This window comes from Anolis carolinensis, chromosome 2 (assembly GCF_035594765.1).
Source record: "Anolis carolinensis isolate JA03-04 chromosome 2, rAnoCar3.1.pri, whole genome shotgun sequence".
NCBI lineage: Eukaryota > Metazoa > Chordata > Lepidosauria > Squamata > Dactyloidae > Anolis > Anolis carolinensis.
In genome coordinates, this window is record NC_085842.1 from 4602717 (window position 1) to 4620581 (window position 17865).

At 42.4% G+C, this 17865-nt stretch overlaps 1 protein-coding gene across 1 annotated transcript; it reads left to right on the top strand.

Annotated features, from left to right (window-relative positions):
* The first annotated feature begins 3194 nt into the window (after positions 1 to 3194).
* Positions 3195 to 17788, top strand: LOC134296884 (lipocalin-like). The gene is made up of 6 exons (XM_062972909.1): positions 3195 to 3496; positions 6624 to 6748; positions 9554 to 9624; positions 11276 to 11368; positions 14580 to 14681; positions 17248 to 17788. Exons 1-6 carry the CDS (start codon positions 3392 to 3394, stop codon positions 17259 to 17261), a joined length of 510 nt encoding a protein of 169 aa, XP_062828979.1. The 5' UTR covers positions 3195 to 3391; the 3' UTR covers positions 17262 to 17788.
* Positions 17789 to 17865: the final 77 nt, after the last annotated feature.

Sequence of the window (17865 nt, forward strand, 5' to 3'; positions counted from 1 at the left end):
AGAAACCTCAGAGAGGGAACAGCACCACAAATTCACAAAACCCCAGCTGAAACATCTGCAAGCCTTGGTTGGTAGGTCCACTCGATACCCAGACGCATTTGGAGTCGGCAGTGGGTCCCACATCAGCTAGGCCCAGATAATAGACAGCCTGGGAGAGGTTATAAGGGAGTTTTCTTATAGAGAAAGCACATTTATCCAAAGCCAATTGTTTGTCCCCTGGGGACAAGATTGAAAAGTCATCAGTTTATTAAGGAAACCTTGAAGTGTTATTTGAATCCTTGAAGGTTTATTAATTGTTCATCAATAAAGACTTTGTTATTTCATTAAAGACTCAAAGGCCATCTTTTCAGGGAAATCCTCAACAACCTCTCTTTAGGCGCCCTGGCTTCCCGCTGGGCATAAAGAATACGTCCTATACAAAAAGACAATAGTTACAGGCCCAGCGCGTGACAGAACAGTCAATCTGAGATTCCAGGTGAGTCACAACAGGTGAAGAACCAGGACTGTATTCTTCTCTGAAGCAGATTTGTGGACTGAAAAAGGACTGTTTATGACTGTGGACTTCTGTAAGTGATCAGCGGGACCATTGTAAACACAGTTCCTGTGTTTTTGGTCTGCAAACCTGAGTGGCATGTTATTGTTCTGCGGGTGACTCTGGATCATGGGCACACATAAGAGCTTCCATTTATCATCATCAATCTGTAACAGAGGATAGGCTTTGTCATTCTCTTCTCATTTAAAGGAAAGAAGAGGCAGCTCATCCCCTGAGTTTGCCACCCACAAGGTTCCAGCACTTCAATAGTATATATTCAGAGAGATTCTCCATACACATTGCTTCACAGGGTTGTATCACAATCTGAGTGCTGTACTCAAACTCTGGAAGACCAAGGTTTGGAAATCCAGTGGGTGGCACTCTAAGGCCTCTTCTACACTGTCATTCAATCCAGTTGATAATCTGGATTTTATATGGGGCCTAAGTCTAGAAGGGGCCTAAGAAGTAGGTAGTGTTGCTAAATTAATTCCAAATCCACCCTGTCAAGAAAACAATAGGAGAAACTGTAATATGATTGAAATGACAAGTAATGTGGAAATCCCTGCTCAGTCATGGGAACCCACCGGGGAACCCTCACTCTCAGAGAAAGGCAATGGTGGCAAACATCCTCTGGATAATAACATTTTCCACAAAAACCCACAAAGAAGTTCACTATAGGCTGGAGTTGACCCCATGACACATAATAACAACCACAGCTCCCTGCTGGATTGCCAGTCATGACAGGTTGGCCTATTGCGAAGCAAAATTGGGAACATCGATGTCAAAATACATCATTTGTGAGCACAGCATTGTTTGAATGAAGCAAAGACTGCTCAAGGATCGGGCATTTGTAGGGATACTAATATGCTTGTTTATAAAGCTATTGTCTTTCCAACCCTACTGTACACCTGTGAAACACGAATTATCCAGAACGGCACTCTCGACTTTTGGAAAGATCCCATCAGCATTGCCTTTGAAAAATCATCCAAATCAATTGGGAAACATCAGTGTTCTCGAAGACGCAAGCACCACCAGTATTGAAGTGATGATCCTCCGCCATCAACTTTGCTGGGCCAGTGTTCTACCCCAGCCACCTTTGGGTTCTGAACCTGATTCAGAAATGAACTTTGTCCAGGATGAAGCTTATTTTGACCCTTCACCCAGTTCTCCCAGCTCCTTTAGGTTACAGCTGCCAGCTGTTGATAATTCAGGTGCTTCCTTAATTGGGAGAGATACGGGAGATGTTACTCCCGTGGCCGAACCAGATGTCCATACTTCTCCAGAGAATGTGCCCTTCAACCGAAAGGAGTTTTTGTTTCGCCAGAGATCAGAGAAACAGGAACTTAGAAGGAGTAACCGCTTGGCATCTTGAGGGGATTGTGAATAAGAAGATTCCCTTGGGAACCTATTGGGAGTTTGGTCTCCCTTCGTTGGGATCTGATCTTCGTTCCATAAAAGTGTCTTGCACTGCAAACATCTTGCGGTGTCAACGTAGCGTTTTCTGAAGAACACTTCACCGACTCCAGTTCCCTGATTTCACCAAGCCAAGCCTCCTATTCCTGGCGGCCAAGCCGAGCCGCGACTCCCGATTGAAACCGGAGTAAATTCACTTCCTTGCCTTGTTCCTGAATCAAGATTGGTTTTAACTCCGTATCGTTCCCACCTTGATATCCAAGATTACCTAGTGACTTTGGACCTTGTTCTTTGGACCTTGTTTTTTGGACCTTGTCATTTACTCTTGCTTCCTTGTTGTTTTCCCCGCTCAGTTTTGAGTGTGTTTCGGATTCTGGACTTTGGACAATAATATTGGACATTTCTCTTCAATCCTTTGGACTAATTCATACCTTATTATAAAGGACTATTCCTCTCTCATCCTTTCCACTTATTCATTCATGAATTTATTATTGTTTTAATAAAGGTATTATACGATTATTGGTCTCTGTGTGGTTTCCAGTGCTCGCGCTGCCTTGTCCAATCACATTGTCCAATCACTGTCTCTCAAAGCAGATACTACTATATTCTCAACTCAAGGACATAAAACAGAATGTCGGTGGACAGCAAAAGAGATTTAAAAATGGGCTAAAGACAATAAAATCTTTTCTTTGAATCAGAATCTCTCAGTACATTACGAAAGGAGATTTTGCTGGTTGCAGCCATCTCTCTGGAATCCTTGAAAGTCTTTTGCCTCTGATGTAAACTGGTGCTTGTAGGTTGTCTTGATCTTCTACTATGTGCAACTTGGACTGACCACTAGTTTCAATTGTCACTGGGACTGATAGTATATGAATACTGCTAAATGAGGAGTTTATAGTGCTAAGGATGCCTGTTTTGGATTGCTAGGCCTAGGATTTCCAGACAATACCCAAGCCTCCAAACACTGTAGCTCTATTGCAGAAAGAAAAGAGTCTAGCAAGAGAACTTTGTGCAGGCAAATGGTCTAAACCAACTAAGGCTGGCCTCTAGGGCTTTTTTTTGCTCACACACTGTAAATAAATAATAAATAATAAATGTATCTGCACTTTCTCCTAAAATGCTTTGACCTGTGACACTGAGTCCCTTTTCAGCTGCCTCCCACTCCTCTTTTTTGGGCAGGTAATGTCACTTAATCCCAGATTGTCATCTGCATTAAACACGCTAAAATGAGCATAGAGTGTTCTGGAATGATCAGAACTTAAAATTCTCTAAAGAAAGACTTTGTTCTCTTTCCGCCTCCCAATTTCTGCTGCTACCCCTCCATATGGCTGATTTGCTCAGAGAAGTTTTGGCGGAAGTCAGCCAAAGCAAAGAAGAAAGCAAAGGGAGAGGGACTCAGGCGCCCATTCCTCTCCCTGGCCATTTCAGAGACTTTCCTGGAGATCCATGACCACGATGAGACCACTGGTGCTGAGCGTTGCCTGGGCCTTTGCCTGCTCCTCTTGGACTGCGGCCGTGGTTCCCGTACATCCAGACTTTGATCCCTGGCAGGTAATGGCAGAAAGAGTTTTTTGACAGAGTAATGGATTGCCTTGGAAAGTGGTGGGCTGTCCTTCTCTGGAGGTCATTAAACAGGTTGGGTGGGCATTTCTCAGGAGTGATTTAGTTGTGGATTCTTGCACGGCAGAAGGTTGGACTGGTTGGCCTTTGAGGTCCTGTTGCACTCCAGGCAGCGTGAGCACTGAAAACCAGACAGAGACCAGTAATCATATAATATCTTTATTAAAACAATTATAAATCCAGGAATGAATAGGTGGAAAGGTCGAGCAGATGATAGTCCTTTATGAAAAGGTATGAATTAATCCAGAGAATTGAAGGGAAATGTCCAATATTATTGTCCGAAGTCCAGAAACCGAAACATATTCAAAACTGTTGGAAAGTTCTTGAGCGGGGAAAAAACAAGGAAGCAAGACTGAATAACAAGTCCAAAGTCACTAGGAAGTCTTTGATATCAAGGCAGGAACATGATGAAGCTGGCTCAGCCAATCAGCTGTTGACACATGCCTTTCCAGTCAACCCATTATATCATGGTGCCTCTTTACAAATCCCCAAATGGGGCACATGTGCATAATGTGGTCTCTGGATGGTTCCAACATATAAGGCTTTCCATTCTGTGTGTTGTCGAAGGCTTTCATGGCCAGGATCACAGGGTTGTTGTATGTCTTTCGGGCTGTGTGGCCATGTTCCAGAAGCATTCTCTCCTGACGTTTCGCCCACATCTATGGCAGGCATCCTCAGAGGTTGTGAGGTATGGAGAAAACTAAGCAAAGAGGTTAATATATATCTGTGGAAAGTCTAGGGTGAGAGAGGTCAGTGTGAATGTTGTGTAGTTAATCACTTTAATTAGCATTGAAAAGCTTATCTGCTGTCTTCTTCCTGCCTCTGGGGCATCCTTTGTTTAGAGTCGTTAACTGCCCTAGGTTGATTCATGTCTGGAAATCCTCTGTTTTCAGAGTATTGCTTTTTATTTACTGTTCTGATTTTTGAGTTTTTTAATACTGGTAGCCAGATTTTGTTCATTTTCATGGTTTCTTCCTTTCTGTTGAAGTTGTCCACATGCTTGTGGATTTCAATGGCTTCTCTGTGTAGTCTGACATGATAGTTGTTAGAATGGTCCAGCATTTTTGTGTTCTCAAATAGTATTCTGTGTCCAGGCTGGTTCATCAAATGCTCTGCTATGGCTGATTTCTCTGGTTGAATTAGTCTGCAGTGCCTTTCATGTTCTTTGACTCTTGTTTGGGCGCTGCGTTTGGTGTTCCCTATGTAGACTTGTCCACAGCTGCATGGTATCCGGTAGACTCCTGCAGAAGAGAGAGGATCCCTCTTGTCCTTCGCTGACCGTAGCATTTGTTGGATTTTCTTCGTGGGTCTGTAGATAGTTTGTAGGTTGTGCTTCTTCATCAGCTTCCCTATGCGGTCAGTAGTTCCCTTGATGTATGGTAAGAACACCTTTCCTCTGGGTGGATCTTTGTCTTGACTCTCCTGGCTTGTTCTTGGCCTTGCAGCTCTTCTGATGTCTGTGGTGGAGTCTCCATTGGCCTGTAGAGCCCAGTTTAGGTGGTTGAGTTCACCTTGGAGGAGGTGAGGTTCGCAGATTCTTTGTGCACGGTCTGTCAGGGCTTTGATTGTGCTCCTTTTTTGACTTGGGTGATGGTTGGAGTTTTTATGAAGGTATCTATCTGTGTGTGTAGGTTTTCTATAAACTGTGTGGCCCAATTGTTGATTGGGTTTGCCGATGACCAGAACATCTAGAAATGGCAGTTTTCCTTCCTTTTCTTTTTCCATGGTGAATTGGATGTTTGGGTGAATGCTGTTAAGATGGTCCAGGAACTTGCTGAGTTCTTCCTCTCCATGGCTCCAAATTGTGAAGGTGTCATCTACGTATCTGAACCAAACAGTTGGCTTTTTTGGTGCTGTTTCTAGGGCCTGTTTTTCAAAGTATTCCATATAGAAATTTGCTACTACTGGGCTGAGAGGGCTCCCCATGGCCACTCCATCCTTCTGTTCATAGAATCCAGTGTCCCACTGAAAGTAGCTAGTGGTGAGGCAATGGTGAAACAGGGCTGTGATGTCTTCTGGGAAGTTTTGTTTGATTAGTGTGAGGGTGTCAGCTACTGGGACTTTGGTAAAAAGGGACACCACATCAAAGCTGATCAGGATGTCCTTCCATTCTTTTTGTTCTTTGCCTTCAAGGTGGATTTGGATCTGATGTCCTTCCCAAGAGACTCCCTCTGTGGAGATGTATTTATTTAATTGTATATTATATATATATATAGCTGTTGTCACCAAACATAAGATGTTTTTCATTTAAACGCTGCCACCAATTAGTAAAGTCTTTATAATGCTGCCAGCAGATGTAAAGGGGATTATTAACGTTTGACACCATTTTGGGAAGATGCAGTCACCAACTGTCTCAGAGAGGAGACCTTTTAAATTTTGTTTTTCTTTCTCTTCTTATTTACTCTTGATGGTAATATATGTATATATGACAGAGGCGTAGATGTTTGAAAGAACATTAACAAGTTTATTCAGGCACAGAGCTTAGTGGTTACAATAATTCTTCTTCTTAGAGGCACTTTAGTTATCAGTTGCAAAGCTAGAATGAGGTGTTTCAAACTTCCTAAAATGTCACTTCTTTCTCTACTGCTTTTAAACTGCAGTCACCCTGTGATATGCAATCACAGAATCTCTGTTCCTTATCAGGACACAGACTACGTTAAAATAAGTCACCAAACTTATTTTAAACTGACTCAAAATAAGCAATTGAGTCTCCCTGATCCCTTCAACTTAGGGCCAGTCTTCCCTGTACCTCATCAGGGCACAGACTAACTGCTTTTTTTCAAACCTGCATTTCTCCACCAAAACGGCAGTTGGCTCCGCCCACTTCCCCATGGCAACCAACTCCTGAGTGCAGAGATGCAATAACTGAAATATCGACCCTTTTAAAACACAATTAAACATGACATCTGTAAACCAAAAAATTCACACTTCATTACACCCTCCTTTAACATGGCTTCATAAGTTACGATACACAATTCCCTGATCAAGGCCACTAAAAGAGGGGTTGTATTGGCATCAGATAATTTTCCACCTAACGAAGAGATACTCCTCTTTCTAGCTTTTTGGATGGTGGAATCCAATTTGTCTGGTCACGGATATCAACACGGTTGACCTTTCGATTGTGGGAAAGATGATCACGCCGTTGGAAAATGGAGATCTGGATATTGACTTTGAGTATGTTAAGTAAGTGCATTCAAACTGTTTCTAAAAATTCACAAAGGAGCGGGAGGAGAGTATCCATGGAGATCTTTAGCCATATGTAGAGGAGGGACGGACAGGGGATGACTTTTTAAAAACACAAAAATACGGGACTTGGAGAGAGAGTGAGAGAGACTTTGAATAATAACTATTTGTGTATTTGTCACTTGAAGGCATGTAAGCATAATGGTTTCAGTAACATATATACAGTACAGATGCTTGGTGGTTACAACAATGGCTTTTGATTATTCTCTTCTGAAGATGTTACTTTAAACTAGTTTTTATGTGACTTCATTGCCTATAGTTTCTTAGCCTTTTCCTTCCTAAAAAGCTTTTACTATATTTTTCCTAAAAACTTCCAAAACCTACACTTCTTAACTGGACTCCAGAACGTACATTTCTTAACTGGATTTCCAAAGCCTGACTAACTGCACTTTTTAAAACGTCCCTGAATCACTGCCTGAGCCCCCAGCTAACTGAAAAAGAATGTTCAGTCAGCTCTCTAACTGCCACTTTGGCTCCGCCCATCTCCGGTGGCTCAGCAACTCCTCGTTTGCATACAGCCAATCCGGCAGCACCTATGCAAATTAAGTTAATTCTTGCCTTTATATTTTCTCCCCTTAACTTTTTCTGACAGTATTGTCTGGGTTTATAAATAGTTGGTTAAGGACTTCATCACATTGAAGCAGGGAAGTATTTGGCAGAGCAGAGCTCAGTCAGACTTTGTGTTGAAATGAAACGGATGATTTCCCTCCCTTCATCACATTCTTAAATCTATCCGTTGTACTCAGTGATCTTTCAGTTGATTTGCCACCACACTGGAGAGATTTGGCCCTGCCCAAACTATAATTCCCAGCACGGCATAGTATGGAACTAGAGTACTTAAAGTAAGGTCCAGCTGCATTCAATCCACCCAGAGAAGGTTCATGGACCTTGGGAAACTGTAACTCCCAAGACCATCTGGTGGAGACATGACATTTAAAGTAAGGTCCAGCTGCATTCATTCCATAGTATAAATGCTGGTAATGGTGGAATTTTCCCTAACAAGGGTACTTTTGGCTCCTCCCACAATTTCCCGTCCCACAAATTGGGGAAAAGTTTCATTTTAAACCTGAGAGCAACCTTATTTCCCATCTATTGGACAGATGGTAACGTATTTAACCTGAATGTATTTAACTGAAAGTCACAACAACATCTGTTATAGAACTCCAATATGCCGATGACAACGTAGTCTGTGCACATTCAGAAGAAGACCTACAAGCCACTCTAAACACCTTCGCAGAAGCATACGAGAAGCTCGTCCTCTCATTGAACATCAAGAAAAGTTTAGAGATTCGGCAGCCATCTTCTTTCCTGGCTGTTTCCAGTCAGCACTCTCTTTCACTCACAATCACTCAGTGAGGTAAAAGCTGCACAAACCGGTTCTGCCAGCAGCTTGGCAGAGAAAATAGCCAATCAGGTTTGCCAGTTCTTCACAGGCTCAGCCAATCAGCTGCTGACACATATTTTTCCAGATTGCTAGCTCTTCACAGGTGTTAGTGTTTTTGTTGTTATAGTGTGAAATGTTCAATCAACTGTTGCTGTTGGATTGTGTATATGTGTTCCGGCAAGCATTCCAGCAGTCCAGGAGTTAATTACATGCCAGCCCTGATTGATAGCCCAGAGGGCCAATAGGTCAAGACTTCCATTTCAACTATGTGGACGGATTATTCGTCACGAACTGAGGAATGCAAGGAGGTGCTTGCTTGCACTGATAACAGTTTTGTCCTTGCCGAGGAAACATGTGTCCAGAGAGTGATGGTATTTAGTGTTGTATATAGCTTGTAAATAAAGCCTATAGAACCGATGGGTTAAGCAGATAATTTACGACTGAGCTGTCATTTGTCGGTGCCACTTTCGCCGATGCCTGAGTGGTCTGATTGATGAGAAGGTGAGACCTGACTCATCAATCGGTCAGGGTGACGATTTCCCTGACAACAGGCTCAGCCAAACACATATACAGTAGAGTCTCACTTATCCAACATAAACGGGCTGGCAGAACGTTGGATAAGCGAATATGTTGGATAATAAGGAGGAATTAAGGAAAAGCCTATTACACATCAAATTAGGTTATGATTTTACAAATTAAGCACCAAAACATCATGTTATACAACAAATTTGACAGAAAAAGTAGTTCAATACGTAGTAATGCTATGTAGTAATTCCCGTATTTACGAATTTAGCACCAAAATATCACAATACGTTGAAAACATTGACTACAAAAACATTGACTACTGCGTTGGATAATCCAGAACGTTGGATAACCGAATGTTGGATAAGTGAGACTCGACTGTACTTCCAGTTAACCCATTATATCATGGTGTCTTTTACAAACCCCAACAGTAGCTGAGTCTCCTGGGTGCTGGTGGCTGCTGCTGGGCTTTTCCAGACCTATAGAAATTCACATAATTCATAATAATAAAAAACGTAAAACTTGTGTTAACCTGCGGAATGCTCCGCTGCAGGTTTAAGTTAATCCATTTGATAATATGGACCGGGGAGGGGTCTTTTATGCTCAGCGCCCCCCCCCCTCCCCAAATCAAACCAATCTGGCCAAGGAAACCCTAATTTAGGTTGCCTTATGATTGTTGTAGTCAGAAACAACGTAGAGATACACACAAAAAAAAGAAGCATGATTTGTCTCCTTTTTGTAGATTCTGGGTAACTTTCCCCAATTCTGGGCTACGAAGGTGGGCAACGAAAGTGTCGCACTTTATGATTTTTAAAATCCGATCCTTCATTTCTTTGCAGGGGCGGAAAGTGCTTTGTAAACGTTAATAGATTTCTGAGTTCTAAGTTGCCGGGGATATTCGTATCAGATAGTAAGTACGAGAAATTCCCCTGTGTAGTTTTGTTGTTTATTGCATAAGCTATTGGGAAATAACTGCACTTAGTCTCTGGGCACATATCCTCTTGGCAAATGTGAATCTCCATGAATATGTGGAGACCACCTTTTGAAAACCACTAGTCAGGAAGAGCATGACCTTGTTAGAAATCAACTCTTTGAACAAAGTGATATTCACAAGCATTCGTGTAATGGCACACAGGTAACTCAGCTGTTAGACTGCAGAACCATGTTTTTAAATCACCAAGGATAAAGACATGCCACAACAAAAAATATTTTTGGTTAGCATAGGATGGTTACAGGGTTGTTGTATGTTTTCCGGGCTGTATGGCCATGTTCCAGAAGCATTCTCTCCTGATGTTTTGCCCACATCTATGAAGTTGCCCAAAAGATATACACTCCCTTGAAACTTCTTAGTTTAAAATATGCACTCAGAGAAAAAAAAAACCCAAAGTCTTCTTTAGAAAAATAACATACCACATATAGTCGAGTATAAGCCGACCCGAATATAAGCCGAGGCACCTAATTTTACCACAAAAAAACCGGTAAAACATTGACTCCAGTATAAGCCGAGATACCAATAAAATTACATTAATTGAGGCATCAGTAGTTTAAATGTTTTTGAATCTTTACATCAAACTGTAATTTAAGGTATGACTGTTCAACTCTGATTAAATCATTATTTTCATCTTCTTCAATGTAAATGTGCTTATGTCTCCTTTTAATAATAATAGAGTGAAATAATAAATGTAATAATAATAATAAATGCAGTACAATAATAAATGTAGTAATAGAGTAAAATAATAAATGTATTAATAATAATAAAAATAAGAGTAAAATATATGTAAAAGTAACAACAATAATACAGTAAAATAATAAATGTAATAATAATAATTAATAGAGTAAAATAATAAATGTAACAATACCAATAATAATAGAGAAAAATAATAAATATACCATATATACTTGAGTATAAGCCGACCTATATAAGCCAAGGAGTATAAGCCGAGGTGGGTTTTTTTTTCAGTCCTAAAAAAGGGCTGAAAAACTAGGCTTATACTCGAGTATATACAGTATCTTGTTTACTCATAAACGACTTGTATAAATTCACCACACAGGCACATTTCTTCTTGAAATTCAGTTATAGATAGGATAGAGCTTCTCTCTGTGTTAAGTACAAAGGTTATCATTCTTAATCAATAGTCCATAGTCTTTGAGTATAGTCGTACTCACTGAAGTCCATAAATCATACTGTATCCATTAAAAGTCCAAAACAAAAACCTACTTTCATTGAAGATTAGATACATACATGCATCCACTTCAATTGAGGTCTGATGCAAAACTGAAGACAAAATTGAGTCCTGCGCCTGCACTTGCTCAGTACAATCACAGGTCTATAACTTCTCCCACACCAAAGAGGTAAAAACTGGCAAATCAACATACACATAGAATACAGATTAGCAAATATATACATTAACAAATAAATAGTGAGATGCTTGTGAGGTTACTATTTCCAACATTGTTGTTCACGAGGACAGATACTGTATATTGTGTCCAGAATACTGTCTTGCTTGCTTGCTTGTTTTCTGGATACTGAATTGTCTCTTGTGGTTCTCTTTGCATTGAAGAAGGCTACGTTATTCACATCGTGGAAACCGACTACGAGGAATACAACATTTTCCACATGGACATCAAGGGCCAGAAGATCCTGTATCTGGATTGTACGTTTTCACACACACACTGTTGGGGTGTGCAGAGTGAATGTGCCGGTTCTGGGGAATAAATGGTTTTGGTTGGGTTTCCAAAAACCAGCAACAACAGCCTCCCAAATCCTCTTAGTTAGAACTGAGCCATGGAATCAGTATGAATGTGGTTCGTTAACACATAATGTATGTGTGATTGATTTCAGCAATTTCAATCCCATCTGTTGTTAACAGCAGGCCCACTGAATCAGCAATACTGAATCAACCAGTATTTATTTATTTATTCACAGTATTTATATTCCGCCCTTCTTTCTCACCCCGAATGGGACTCAGGGCGGGTTACAATGCACACATATACATGGCAAACATTCAATGCCATTATTAGACATGCAACATATATAGACAGACACAGAGGCAATTTAACATTTTCCAGCTTCCGGCTTCATGGGGAGTATGCTCAATCCTGGCCGCTTCCTCGTCTACTTGTGACACCGAGTCCTTGATAGGTAGTACTTCCTCATTCCTTTCTGCACACTGCTGGCAGTTTTTAATGGTGTCGTAAATTAAGTTAAATTAGCCTCCCCGCATAAAGCGGTACCTAGAATTTCTACTCGACAGATGCAACTGTTTTTCGAGCCTCTTAGATGAGCAGCGAGCTAAGGCTATTAAAGGTCAGGAGCTTAATCCGACCCGGGCTTCGATCCCATGACCTCTCCGTCAGTAGTGATTTATTGCAGCTGGCTACTAACCCCACTAAGTAGCCCCAATCCAATGGCTACTCCCACTTTCACTCACAGAATCATAGAGCATTTTGACATTTGTCAACACAGTATAGAAATTGGTTGATTTGAATGGCCTAATACAATAGCAGATCTCAATTAGTGTTAGATCCATGACATCCATGGGAAATTGATCAGTCAACACATAATATAGATTTGGTTGATTTCAATGGTCTCAATCCAACTAGAACTCCCACTGTATCAATGGGCGCTTGGTTTGTCAACTCTTATCAAACTTCGGTGGGTGTCAATGTGAAATTTCTGCTCCCAACTTGACTGGACCCATTTGCAAGTCAACACTTATATAAATTATCTCGATTCAATGGGTCTGCTCCAGATGGTACTCCTAATTTATAGACTGCTTGTCATTCCATCTTTAAAACTGATAAAAAGCCAATGACATGTTGCATGGAATAGACAAGTAGAGGCTGTTGTTGTTGCTAGGAGAGACTATGTGGTGCAGGGCCGGCCCAAGTTAATTTTCAAGTATAGGCGAACAGAATTTTGGCGCCCCACCCCCCCAAACCAATCACTGAAAAATAAAAGTGTTGGATGAGCAAAAATAAGATAATAAGGAGGGATTAAGGACAAGCATAAATAAAAAACAACACTCTGAAAACAGGGGAAATCCAGACAGGAAACAATCAGGGCCAGCTAACACCTCCCAACTAAGGATGCCCCCAGGGAGGAAGCAGCCAGGCTTTGAATCTGCAAGGCCATTAAATGCCAAATAGTTGATTATTTTGGTCACCGTTCTCTGTATATGTTCCACCTTGTCAATATCGTCTTGAATTGTGGTACCCAAAACTTTTTTATTGTGTCAGAAGTGACTTGCAAGTGAGAGAATTGGCTGTCTACAGAGACGTTGTCCAGGAGACTCCAGGTGTGTTACTGGGAGGCTTCTCCGCCCTGAGTCCCCTAACCCTAACCCTAACCCTAACCCTAACCCTAACCCTAACACTAACCCTAACCCCAACCCCAACCCCAACCCCAACCCCAACCCCAACCCAACCCTAACCCTAACCCTAACCCCAACCCCAACCCCAACCCCAACCCCAACCCCAACCCCAACCCCAACCCCAACCCAACCCCAACCCTAACCCTAACCCTAACCCTAACCCCAACCCCAACCCCAACCCCAACCCCAACCCCAACCCCAACCCCAACCCCAACCCCAACCCAACCCTAACCCTAACCCTAACCCCAACCCCAACCCCAACCCCAACCCCAACCCCAACCCCAACCCCAACCCAACCCCAACCCTAACCCTAACCCTAACCCTAACCCTAACCCCAACCCCAACCCCAACCCCAACCCCAACCCCAACCCCAACCCCAACCCAACCCCAACCCCAACCCTAACCCTAACCCCAACCCCAACCCCAACCCCAACCCCAACCCCAACCCCAACCCCAACCCCAACCCCAACCCCAACCCCAACCCCAACCCCAACCCTAACCCTAACCCTAACCCCAACCCCAACCCCAACCCCAACCCTAACCCTAACCCTAACCTCAACCCCAACCCCAACCCTAACCCTAACCCTGAAATAAGTAAATAAATAAATGCTCTTATGTTCCCACAAACTAGAGCTGACAGATGGAAGCAACCTTCAGATCAGCAACCCAACCTTCAGGTCAGCAGTTCACAAGGGTTTAACCCATTGCACCCAAAACTGAACCCAGGGCTATTCCAGATGAGATCTGACCAAAGCAGAATAGAGTTCCCCAACCACCACAGAACTCCTATTTTAAAAAGCCATTGAGATGTAGTAGTTTGAGTAGGACTTTGAGAGATGAGGATTGAAATTCTTACTTCGCCATAAAAACTAGATGTCATTGGGCAAATCCAACTCTCTCAACTTCTAAGGAAGGATATGATATCAGGCTACCTTTGAAGAAAAGTTGTCAAGAAGACCCTGTGGAATTGCCTTAGAGTTGCCCAAAGTTAGAAACCACTTGAAGTCACCAGTGAAACAACAACAACAGCAACAGCAACAACAACAACAACAACAACAACAACAACAACAACAACAACAACAACAACAACGATGTGTTTTAGAAGGCTTTCATGGCCAGAATCACTGGGTTGCGGTGAGTTTTCTGGACCGTATGGCCATGTTCCACACAGACCTCACAACCTCTGTGAGGTTGACCTCACAACCTCTGAGGATCCCTGCCATAGATGTGGGTGAAACGTCAGGCAATAATACTTCTGGAACATGTCCATACAGCCCGGAAAACTAACAACAACCCAGCAACGATGATGATTTTGAAGAGAATACTATGTCACGGGAACTTCATGACTTGCCCAAGTCCTCATGGGATGGATCCCTGGCAATTTCCCTGGCCTGACATCCCTATGTGAGTGTTTCAACCCTGTCCTGCTCTTCCTTCCTTCCTTCTGATGTTGTCAATCATTCTGAATGCAATGCCTTCTTTGCTTCTGAAGCTAGGGAGACCACGGTCTCAGTTGCAGTGAGAAATCGCTTCAAGAACATGGCTACTGCTTTGGGATTCGCCGTGGGCAAGATCCTCTACATGCCCCAAAATGGTAAGAGGAGCTGCTACTGTGGGATTGTATTTTACTTCTTCTGATGTAAACTAGAGCTAGCCATTTGAAGGTTTGTGCTGAAGTCAAGGCCCTGCTCCACCCTCAAGATCTGTCACGGATGCTGGGATAGGGAGTTAAATTGAACATCCGTCACCCTGACTGATTTGATGAGTCAGTTCTCTCCTTCTGCTCATCCGAAGGACCACTTGATGCATTAGCAAAACTACAGCTTAGTCGTTGTTTACTGCTGATCCCAGCAAGTCTAATTATTTTATTATACAAGTTATATACAATTACTGAAAGCCATAGCTCTCTGGACACATGCTGCGTCTTCTCCGCTCGCCAAGGCTATTATCTGTACAAGTTGGCACCTCTCACATTCCTCAGCTCATGATGAAAGTCACGGTTCAAACGGAAGCCCTGACCTATTGGTCCTGTGGGCAATCAATCAAGCTGGCTTGTGATTAACCTATGTGCTGCTGGAATGCTTTGCCGGAAACACACAGTTGCAAACACCCAACAGCAAAACTTGATATAACATTTCAATCTAACAACAGAACCCACTAACAAGGTCAAGGTTGGGAGAGGACCCAGCTCATGTCAGAACATCTCCAAGACATGTAGTTCTGTTTTGGACTGACAAGGGTATCACGACGTCTTATGCAAATGTATTACTAAATTTCAATGTTCCTTTCCCTGTTTTTAAAAAATGGGAGAAAATATCAAAATAATAGAACAAAATCCCAAATCCACAAAAGGACCCTTTGCGTGCACAAACCTGTTTGGCTAACGCAGAACCAATCATTGGCCAACGCAAAGGACACAAAGCACAACATGCAAGCTTTCAAATCTCCACTGGCTTCTGCATCAGGCAAAAGATAAAATATCAGACAGGAGAAGAATTGTTGGAGACATAGACCTAATTGGTTTTTTTTTAATCACATGCTATTTCTATGATTGCTTAATAGGTTTGAAGGAAGAAATAGCAATACTTAAAACAATTTTCACACAATCAGCATTAAAGACTTCATGACGGATAAAGGAGATGGGCTGGTTTTCTAACAAATTGTTGGAACTCAACTACAATCGTGTACAAGGTTATAGTCCTCACCAAAGACTTAGATAAGCAGAAGAATTTATTTACAGGATTTATATTCCACCCTTCTCACGCCGAAGGGGATTCAGGGCAGATCATAGAACAGATACACGGCAGACATTCAATGCTGTTAGACCAGTGGTTCTCAACCGGGGGTCCCCAGATGTTTTTGGCCTACAACTCCAAGAAATCCCAGCCAATTTACCAGCTGTTAGGAATTCTGGGAGTTGAAGGCCAAAAACATCTGGGGACCCCCGGTTGAGAACCACTGCATTAGACACACAGGACAAACAACAGATAGTGATACATGGTGTTTTTTCCCCAACTTTGGCATCCTGGAGGTTGTGCTCGATTCCGGCCACAGGTGGGTGCTGTTGTTCCATCCTCTATGACAACGAGCCCTCGATCACAAATTTTTCCTCCTGTTCTTTGATCACCAGCTTCCTGTTTATGGTGCTGTAAAATACCTCTTAAGTGGTGCCTCATTTCTCTACTCACAGCTCACAGAGGTTTTCGAAATGCTTAGGTGGGCAGTGAACTTGGCTGAAGGTCAGGTGCTCACCCCGACCCGGGCTCGAACTGCGAACCTTTCGGTTGGTAAAGATCTTATTGATGCTGGTGATTAGCCTGCTGTGCTAAAGCCCGGCAGGGAAAAATCCTTTCCACATTGGTCTCTTTGTCTGCTTGTTACTCTGTTCTCTCCTCCTATCCCATTTCTTGTTAGACTGATATATCCCAGGCAGTGTAGACTCATATAATCCAGTTCAAAGCAGATAATTTGGGATCAGACAACAGGATAGAAGGCAGTGTAGGTCCAGCCTAATACTTCTTGGAGGCTGGATCTATACTGCCCTATATCCCAGGATCTGATCCCTGATTATCTGCTTATCCTAGATTATCTGGCAGTATAGACTCATATAATCCAGTTCAAAGCAGATAATTCGGGATCAGATCCTGGGATATATGGCATGTAGATCCAGCCAGAGATACACCTCTTTTTCTGAGCACATGGCAAGTCCTTGAGTCCCCCATTTTTGTTCTTCTTTTGTTTTTCCTCTGTGAACATTGAGAGACAAGGTGTCTGCTGTGAGAAAGATGGATAGATGGATAGATAGATAGATAGATAGATAGATAGATAGATAGAAAGGCCCTGGTTTACTTCTCCCTATGGTTATGTAGTTGTTTGAATAAAGTGTTTTATAACTTTTACGCTAGACTCTGCTCCTGAATTGCTTAAGATCAATTGGTCTACTGTTGGCACTAGAAGCTTCTGAGCTGCTAAACTGCTGCTCATGCTTTGCTTTTTGAATGCTTTTCCTCCTTTTTAGAAATTGCGTCCAACATAAATTACTTTTGAAAACAGAGCAAACGGTCCTTGAAGGGCAGATCCCAGTTGAAAATGTTGGCAACCTCTCAGTGCATCCCGAAAGAAGTTCTTCCTGCAATAATAGTCGCTCTTTTCTTTCACAGTGCCATGCTTGTAGTCTATCTCAAAGAGGCCCGGGCAGGTAAATTTGAAGAACGGTGGAAGAGAACATCTGGCGAAGGGGAGATCTTCACAGAACCCATATTTGCTCTGCAGCTAATAAAGCCAACCTGTCATGATCGGTAGTCCTGATGCGTACTCTAGTTGGTTTTACCACGTGCAGTCGGGTCAAATCCAGCCTATCACAACCTCCTTTTTGGGTTTTGCTTGGAAGATTTATTATTCAGAAGAGGTTTGCCACCATTATTGATATGTTTATTTGCATAATTTATATTCTGGGCAGATCACAGAACATATATATGGCAAACATTCAATGCCGATTATAACAATGACAAGACAGACAACAAATAGATGTATATATAGGCTTTCTCATCTTTCGGCATCTTTGGAGGCATCTTTGGTTCCGGCCACCTGGGGGTGCTGTTGCTCCATCTCCCTCCCGAAGAGCTTTCTTTGTTTGTAAACTTCCTCCTTTTTCTGATCAAAACACTGAGCCTAAATAAATACCTCCCCGCTTTTAATGAGCTTCTTATTTATCTGCTCACATTTGTTTTCGAACTGCTAAGTTGGAAGAAGCTGGGCTAAAGGTCCGGAGCTCACCT

Excerpts from the sequence above, each read along its gene's own strand:
- LOC134296884 (XM_062972909.1), top strand. The coding sequence starts at position 3,392 with ATGACCACGATGAGACCACTGGTGCTGAGCGTTGCCTGGGCCTTTGCC. Across the intron at positions 3,497-6,623 it reads CAGACTTTGATCCCTGGCAG|CTTTTTGGATGGTGGAATCC; the intron begins GTAATGGCAGAA and ends TCCTCTTTCTAG. Across the intron at positions 9,625-11,275 it reads GGGGATATTCGTATCAGATA|AAGGCTACGTTATTCACATC; the intron begins GTAAGTACGAGA and ends TTTGCATTGAAG.